This window comes from Acipenser ruthenus, chromosome 36, assembly GCF_902713425.1.
Source record: "Acipenser ruthenus chromosome 36, fAciRut3.2 maternal haplotype, whole genome shotgun sequence".
In the NCBI taxonomy this organism is placed as follows: Eukaryota; Metazoa; Chordata; class Actinopteri; order Acipenseriformes; family Acipenseridae; genus Acipenser; species Acipenser ruthenus.
In genome coordinates this window covers 11,633,595-11,642,066 of record NC_081224.1, presented here as the reverse complement: position 1 = coordinate 11,642,066, position 8,472 = coordinate 11,633,595, and the positions used below count along the sequence as shown (strand labels likewise).

The following is an 8,472-nucleotide window of genomic DNA, read 5'->3' as shown; positions in this document are numbered from 1 at the left end:
GCCTCAGCACTGCCAGCAAGCACTCGGGCGCTGGGGAGCAAAGCAGCACAAGAGCCTGGATGGCTTGGCTTTGCGGGAGTGAAGGGAGCTCTGTGAACACTGTCCTGTCCTTTCTGCAGAGGAAACGGAAGATTAGCATGGAAAGCGACCCCTTAGAGGAAGGACAGCATTCTGATCAAGGACAGGTGGAGGGCCATGAAAAGGCTTCAGAGGCTTCTAGTCGTAGTTTAAAGTTTCAGCCAATAAAAGTGACACGTTGTGTGTCTGTATTGTAGCTGCAATTACTGCCTGGTGATTGAGAATAAATATGTATAGATCCCCTTTCAGGGCTTGTTGTGTGACAGGATGCTGCATGGAGCCATGAAGAAGGGAAACGCCCACACAGTATGTATTTCCAAACGTCCGGATTTATTAAAGAAAAAGGCTTGAAAGTAAAACAATCTCCCCTCTACGAGCAATGGTAATGGAAGGGCTGCAGTCCCCAGCAAAAACAACTCTGTTACCCACAAGCCTCCTGCACCAAACTGGGCTCCTTTTAAAATAGCAGAAAGTAGAAAATGTGGTTTGTCTTACCAAACACACACAATGCAAACAGTCAGTCAATATGTAGCGGTATTGTGAAGCGGGATGTGGGGCTGCTCAATGCCTTGCTCACTGGGTGTGCTTCTATTCTTTTAAACAAAGTAAGGAGAGGAGAGGAGAGGGGGAGGAGAGAGTAAAGAGGAGAGGAGAGAGGGGAGAGGGGAGAAGAGTGGGGAGAGGTGGAGAGGGCAGCAGCAGTATTCCTCAGTCTAGGAAGGACAGCTCCATGCACTCCACAGCCTCAGGGTGAAGCATGCGGGTCGCCAGCCGCTCCATATCATCCAGGCTCAACAAGCGCAGCCTCCGCTCGTAATCCTGAGAGAGAGGCAGAGGGAGAGACACAGTCACAACTACACGCTGCTCTACACCTGCATTTCAGAGTGTGTATGCTGCAGCTGTGATTGTGTGTGCGTCTCTGTGTCACTGTACAGCTGTGTCTGTGTGTGTCTGTATAACACTGTGCATGTGCTGCAGCTAGGATTGTGTGTGTAGCAGTGTTTATTGTGTTCAGGTTACCTTGTGTAGCTGCTCCAGACTCTCACTGTGTCTGTGTGTGTGTGTGTGTGTGTGTGTGTATAGCAGTGTGTGTGTTTATTGTGTTCAGGTTACCTTGTGTTGCTGCTCCAGACTCTCACTGCGTCGGCAGGGCTGAAGTGTTTGTTCAGAAGAGCAGGCAGGCTGTGCCACACTGACCTGGGGTGAGGCGAGGCGTGAGAGGAGGGGTTAGGCGAGGGGTGAGAGGAGGGGCGAGGGGTGACAGGAGGGTTGAGGCGATGGGTGAGAGGAGGGGTGAGGTGTGAGAGGAGGGGTGTGGCGAGGGGTGAGGTGTGACAGGAGGGGTGAGGCGAGGGTGAGGGGTGAGGTCTGAGAGGAGGGGTGACACAGGGAGTGCTGTTCTTGGGAGGGTGACACTTTCTCTGTTGGGGGCGTCACAACGAGTTCAGCTTGGAATCGGGAGCGATGGAGTCGTGTGACAGTCTGTGTTCATCTGAGAGAGAGAGAGAGGGAGGGGGAGAAACAGGAGAGATTCAAGACCAGGTAGATTAACCCTTAGCTGCCGACGCGGTGTAATTTCATAACTTTTGTTACGATGACAAAACACGTCATATCTCTGCCGTCCAATCAGCAATTTTGTTTTTTTAAAGTATGAGTCATAGCCATGACTACGGGGCTTGTCATGATACCATTGGTTTAGGGCTAGGGTGGGCGGGACATATAATATTTTGATTACAAGGGCAAGTCTCTGCTGGCGCCATTGTGACTGAGTGCACAGCAGAGTCGAAGCTCTGTATCTCCAGTTTTACAATCCCAAGAGTGCTAATCTACATAGCATCTAAACGGGAGGTACTTGGGCTAATTAACCATACTGTTGTTGTTGTTTTTTTCAACTTGATATTGTTTTTTTGTGCTGAGTACATCTGCAGTGTTTATTTTTGTTTTGTTTTCGCTGTGTCTCTTGTGTGTGTGCTTGCTTGCTGGGCAGGGCTAACTTCATGACTGCTGTAGACGAGAGGAGCTACTGTACCAACACCACGTTTTGTTTTGTTTGTTTGTTTTGTTAAACATCTTTCTTATAGTTAGTTTCACATACGGTTTTATTTTAGACTTGTTTTTCCTCAGGAGAGAAGGCAAAACTAACAGGTCTATCGCATGTGATGCAAAGTTAGGCGTTTGTGTACGTCTGTGTTTTACTTTTTCTAGTCGATTCATTATTTCTCTGTAGTCGTTATTATTTAATTATGCATCTATTATTTTTTAACTTTTTATTCGATGTGTAAAAGAATGAGGAAAATACCTTGTTTAGTTTTTATTTTTACGTTGTGTATGTAGCCTATGTAAAAAACAAAGACATTTAGCTGTAGTTATTATTTAGCCATGTATTTTATTACTCGTTTACTGTGTGTAAACAGAAAACATTATTTAGCTGTTGTCACTATTATTATTTAGCCATGTATTTTATTACTTGTTTACTTTTTTATGTGTGTGAAAAAGGATGGAGCAGAATATTAATATTAGTATTAATATTATTATTATTAATTGGTATTTATTTTAATGTTTTATGTGGGTGTGTGTAAGCCAGAAAATGGATGCAGACAATCAGCTCCAGCATGTGGTTTAGTCACTGAAGAGGAGGAGGGCCCTGACTGAGGAAGAGATCGAGGGCATGTACGCCATGGAGGAGGACCTCCCTGATGAAGAGCTGCTGCAGGAGGATGAGGAGGAGGAGGAGAGTGATCTGGAGGAGCCCCAGTCCAGCACTTCAACTGCAGGGTAGTTTTGATAATAAATATATACAGCACAATATGGAACGTTTTATTTTTTTTGTCTCCCTCCCTCCCAAATAAAATTCTTAATTTCAAAGTTTTATTTGTAATATACTTTTTTTTCCAAATAAAAAAATTAAACATTTTACTTGATAACTTGTGTGTTGTTTCTTTATTTTTATACTGAAATATAATTGTATCTCAAACAGGGCAACAGTGTTTCCAGTCTCACTTTTTGCCAAGTTTTAATCCTGGTCTGCCTTTGCCATTTCGGAGGTTGATTTTTGTAAAATACTAGGCATTGCAAAACCTTATCTAGCTCTGCAACTGTGCAAGATATTTCAATTCTGATTTCAGATTTGAATTCCTTGGAAAATTGTGCAGCTACAATATACTCTAGTTTTTTTATATATATATATATATATATAACTCTTGGAAAGAGGTTGAAATTGACCAATTTTTAAAAATATTATTTATTATTTTTCATATTTCGATAATTTTTGGGGAGGTGTAGCTCATATGAAAATAAAAATAAAATCACCCCACAACAAAATAAATTACATCAATGGAAAGATCTACTTAATGCCTTTCTGTAGGTGTATTGGGTTTTCATTTCTGATTTAAGGTTCCAAAACTACAAGTGTTTAAACAGAAAGGCATCATGTTTATGACCGGATATGTTTATTCCCCGTAGGCAGCATAGGGTTAAAACACTTCATGCAACTCAATGATGATAAAAGATTGAAAACACTTTGTTTGCAGGTGTTACTGTTAATAGATATATGTAGAATAACATGCATCCTTTTTAACCGAGTGCTGAGCTGTGCTGTGCTGTGCTGTGCTGTTCAGCCTACCTGCCAGCGCCTTGCCTTTGTAGAGGAGTCCCTGTTGATTGACAGGTATGTTGAGCCTGTCAGAGACCAGACTCCAGACTGTGGAGACCTTCTCATCCTCACAGACCTGTCAAGAGACAAGAACACACAAACACACAGTGAGGGGATGAGCATTAAACACTGAAACTACATCTTCATCCTCACTGGACAGGCGAGAGACAAGAACACACACACACACACACACACACACACACACACACACACACAGTGAGGGGATAACCATTAAACACTGAAACTACATCTTCATCAGTACACAAGCCTCGAGTGAAGCGACATCCCTCATCTGCACCATGCAAATGCACTTAGTGTCATTTCAAACGGGATTGAGATTATTATGCTCAAGAGCTAAAAGGCAGTAACAACGTACGCTTAGAAATAATAAAACAATGTTTTTAAGAAAGCCCTCAGGACACGTGACGACATCCCCTCCTTGACAACGTCCTGTCCTCCTGTAGGAAGTGTCTCTTTACCTCAGCAATACCTGAGCTGGGAAGGTACACATTTGAAAGGGCCTTGATTTGCAGCAATGCAGTTCAACCCGCTCTGTGATGTTTTATGTTCTGTTATCAAACAACCGCTGACTTGCCCAATCGTAGAAAGTAGAAGTAGAAAATGTGGTTTGTCTTACCAAACACACACAATGCGAACAGTCAGTCAATATGTAGCGGTATTGTGAAGCGGGATGTGGGGCTGCTCAATGCCTTGCTCACTGGGTGTGCTTCTATTCTTTTAAACAAAGTAAGGAGAGGAGAGGAGAGGGGGAGGAGAGAGACACAGAGTCACAACTACACGCTGCTCTACACCTGCATTTCAGAGTGTGTGTGCTGCAGCTGTGATTGTGTGTGTGCGTCTCTGTGTCACTGTACAGCTGTGTCTGTGTGTGTCTGTATAACATTGCACATCTGCTGCAGCTAGGATTGTGTGTGTAGCAGTGTTTATTGTGTTCAATTTACCTTGTGTAGCTGCTCCAGCCTCTCACTGTGTGTGTGTTTGTGTGTGTCTCTGTGTGTGTGTGTATAGCAGTGTGTGTGTTTGTGTTCAGGTTACCTTGTGTTGCTGCTCCAGACTCTCACTGCGTCGGCAGGGCTGAAGTGTTTGTTCAGAAGAGCAGGCAGGCTGTGCCACACTGACCCGGGGTGAGGCGAGGAGTGAGAGGAGGGGTGAGGCGAGGGGTGAGAGGAGGGGTGAGCTGTGCTGTGCTGTGCTGTGCTGTTCAGCCTACCTGCCAGCGCCTTGCCTTTGCAGAGGAGTCCCTGTTGATTGACAGGTATGTTGAGCCTGTCAGAGACCAGACTCCAGACTGTGGAGACCTTCTCATCCTCACAGACCTGTCAAGAGACAAGAACATACAGACACACACTGAGGGGATGAGCATTAAACACTGAAACTACATCTTCATCCTCACAGGACAGGCGAGAGACAAGAACACACACACACACACACACACACACACAGTGAGGGGATAACCATTAAACACTGAAACTACATCTTCATCAGTACACAAGCCTCGAGTGAAGCGACATCCCTCATCTGCCACCATGCAAATGCACTTAGTGTAATTTCAAACGGGATTGAGATTATTATGCTCATGAGCTAAAAGGCAATAACAACGTACGATTATAATCAATAAAGATGACCCCCAGTCAATATAGCCGGGGAATCACACCCCCGTCAAACCGCACCCTGCTGATCAGAGCTCACAAAGACAAACACATTATTAAAAGCCACTCAGCAAACAGTCACAAGCGGGTCCGGACGGCCATTTGTTATTAAAAATGCGGGATTCAAAAACAACCGCTGCACTGAATAATAAACAAAGTAAACGAGATGCACTCACCTGGTTTAACGAGCGCTGTCCCTCGTAGTCTGTGTAAAACAAGAGCAAACGCCTCCTCACATGGCGTCCTTCTTCCACAAACTTATCACATGAAATAAAGTCGTTTCACACAGACACACGCCTCCGGCTGAGCTGTCCTCTGCTCTTTACAATTGGTTGCGAACTTCAGGGAGACAGACGAGGCTTTAGCTTTCATTTCCTATCCAATGCTGCCCTCGTGTGGACATTTAGTAGAACTGCTGTCGAGGGGTTGATTTGAGTGTTAACTAATTCTGCTTCATAAAATCAAATGAAACCTGCTGAAAAACGTCACGTTAGCATACTGAAATACACACCGCTTGTAGTTTTCCAATTTACTTAACTAAAAACTGACACAAATATAAAATGTGACATTTCCAAAACTGATGCTGCTCTTTTATTTAAACAACTGCTCTATCAATACATTGGTCGTCGTGAATCTTGGTTATATTTCTACGTCTGTGATTAAATTATTGCAAACACCCGTATATACTTTTAGATACATTTTAAACCGCTATAAAAGAGAACTACAGTTCATTCCTTCAGGCACGTTCCGGTTTAGAATCGTTGTTTTCTTTGGTTATTTCGAAACCTCCCGTTTTAAAATATGACTGATAGTAAAACAATTCTTCACTAAAAGCATGAAAATATAATATTATTAAAATACTGACGTGGACACGTGTACTAAAAAATGTTTTATTAATAATAATTGTACATTTTTAAACAGGTGCGCACCTTGGACAGCCATAGGGTCTATACAAATTAGGTAACGCATTTCTAACTTTTGATTCGCTAACTGCGTTCGCCAATCAGAAGTCACTTAATTTGTGACTTGTCTTTTATCCAATCAGATTGTTTAGGACATGACGTAACCGTTCCACTTTCTCTCCACGAGATAGCCGCATCGGTAAGGAATTCATCAAATAATCTTCCAGCGCCTCCCGACTGCAGTACCGCTGCGTGTCCACTGGAGGGAGCCGAGCGCCTCCGTGGCGGCGGCTCCGCATGACTCGAGCGCGTTTGTGACGTCCCCGCCCCGATTGGCCCGTCTGTCGCTGTTTGTGAAGATAGCGTTCGCAGTTTTCACTGTGAACCTCTGGAGCTTGGGAAGGGAAACTGCCCGTGAAAGCTGAGCGACCAAAACTGTGAAAAATGACATCGCTCTGATAAAAATACGAGACGACCTACACAGCATGAGTCATAAATCACAGAAATCGTGATTCCTACAAACATCATCATCATTATAATAATAATAATAATAATAATAATAATAATACACGTCATTAATTCGGCTGCAGTGTTGCTAGGACTCCCAGCGTCACATTCCCCTCTGGCTGTAGTACCGGTGTGTGTCCACGGGAGGGGGCAGTGTGCCTCACTGCCTGCTTGCCTGCGCTTTGGCTCCGCACCCACTCAAAAACCTTTTTTAAAATGTATTTTGGAATCTGAATTTGGACGCGTGTATTGTTTTGAAGTCAGCAAACATTTGAATTGCAGATGAACGAGTGTAGCTGATGGAATTGCATTAAGTTTAACACAAAGAATCGTTCGTGTCAGTGCTTCACAGAGGGTTGTTTTAATATAACAGTTTTTTTTTTAATTTGCAGACAGTTTGTGTGAACTCTATGGCGTTGCAGACAGGACGCTTCACGTGCTCCAGTTTACACGCAGTGACTGAAGAGGAGATGCGATGTACCGTTGCTTGTTTTAGACAATGAGGACGGGACTGAGAGCTTACAGAGACGAGGGACTAACATGAACACAGAGTAACATGAACACACAAAGGCACACACAATTTCACAGTCACGATGTTAACTCGGGGGAAAGACGCCCTGCATGGCCGATTGGCTGAAAAGCAGAACAGAAGCAGCCTATCACATGAGGGGAGGTGGGTGGTGTTCTTATGACGTCACCGCGGTTAGCCGGGGCCCCGCGTCCCGGGTGAACAGCGATTAATTAATTAAATGCACGTCCCCTGTTCCCCCGGGAGCACAGGTGTTATGGGTCCGGGCTGGAGTTCCACGAGCTCGGGTGAACACCTGCACAAGCGCTGCGGAGACCCGTTAGAAGCAGCCCCGGAGGCCAGCGAAAATAGCCGAGAATTAAGCCCCTCCCCGCTGTGTCTTCGGCAGACTTCCGCAACGTCACGTTGGACGGGCCTCTGGTCATGTGATTTGTCACATTACCAGAGTCCCGTCCATCTTGAAGTTGCGGAAGGCTGCAAGGATTTCGGTCGTTAGGGGCGTTTTCCTTGGCCATTTTCAAGCTCGGCGGGAAGGCAGTAGGAGGCTCCGTTAACGGCTAACTCCCCGCGATCCCCACTCACCGATCCAAGCCGGTTTAGCGTTCCAGGCAGTCGGATACTTTAGCGCCTCAGCAGCGGGGCCGACGACCTCTAACATTCCCCGGGGAGCTGCCCGAGTGTAAGGCCGGGACCCGTCTGCTGGGGGAAAAAAATACCTGCACATCCCCCCCGGGTGCACGGGTGTTATGGGTCCGTGCTGGAGTTCCGCAAGCTCGGGGTGAACACCTGCTCGTCCCCCCGGGGAGCTGCACGGCGGTTAGCCGGGGCCCCGCGTCCCTGGAGAAAAGCGATTAATTAATTAAATGCACGTCCCCTGTTCCCCCGGGTGCACGAGTGTTATGGGTCCGTGCTGGAGTTCCGCGAGCTCGGGGTGAACACTTGCACAAGCGCTGCGGAGGCCCCCCTGTCCTTAACCCTTTCAGACCTGGTGTCCATTACAATGTACATCACCTGTTTGAGCGTTTTTTGATAGTTCTAAAAACACCTGTAGTGTTTTTAGAAGAATTCCTGCAGAAATCTGATTTTTTTAGCAATTCAAATAAGAGTAACAGCATTTGTGTTGGGTTCCCCGAT

At 45.4% G+C, this 8,472-nt stretch overlaps 1 protein-coding gene across 4 annotated transcripts; it reads right to left on the bottom strand.

Annotated features, from left to right (window-relative positions):
- Positions 1-387: 387 nt before the first annotated feature.
- On the bottom strand, positions 388-6,294 carry LOC131706654 (ubiquitin-like protein 4A). Of its 4 annotated transcripts, none has more exons than XR_009310721.1 (5): positions 5,577-6,294; positions 4,962-5,067; positions 3,701-3,806; positions 1,192-1,570; positions 388-897 (listed from the first exon to the last, which is right to left on the bottom strand). XR_009310721.1 is itself a non-coding variant. In XM_059008181.1 (5 exons), the coding sequence occupies exons 3-5, from the start codon at positions 3,794-3,796 to the stop codon at positions 787-789; spliced, it is 291 nt and encodes a 96-aa protein (XP_058864164.1). In that variant the 5' UTR covers positions 3,797-3,806; positions 4,962-5,067; positions 5,577-6,294; the 3' UTR covers positions 388-786. The 4 variants fall into 4 exon arrangements, 3 of the variants coding, with proteins under 3 accessions (XP_058864164.1, XP_058864165.1, XP_058864163.1); XM_059008181.1 differs by having other exon boundaries at positions 1,192-1,275; XM_059008182.1 differs by lacking the exons at positions 4,962-5,067; positions 5,577-6,294 and adding an exon at positions 4,368-4,575 and having other exon boundaries at positions 1,192-1,275.
- Between the last annotated feature and the right edge of the window lie 2,178 nt (positions 6,295-8,472).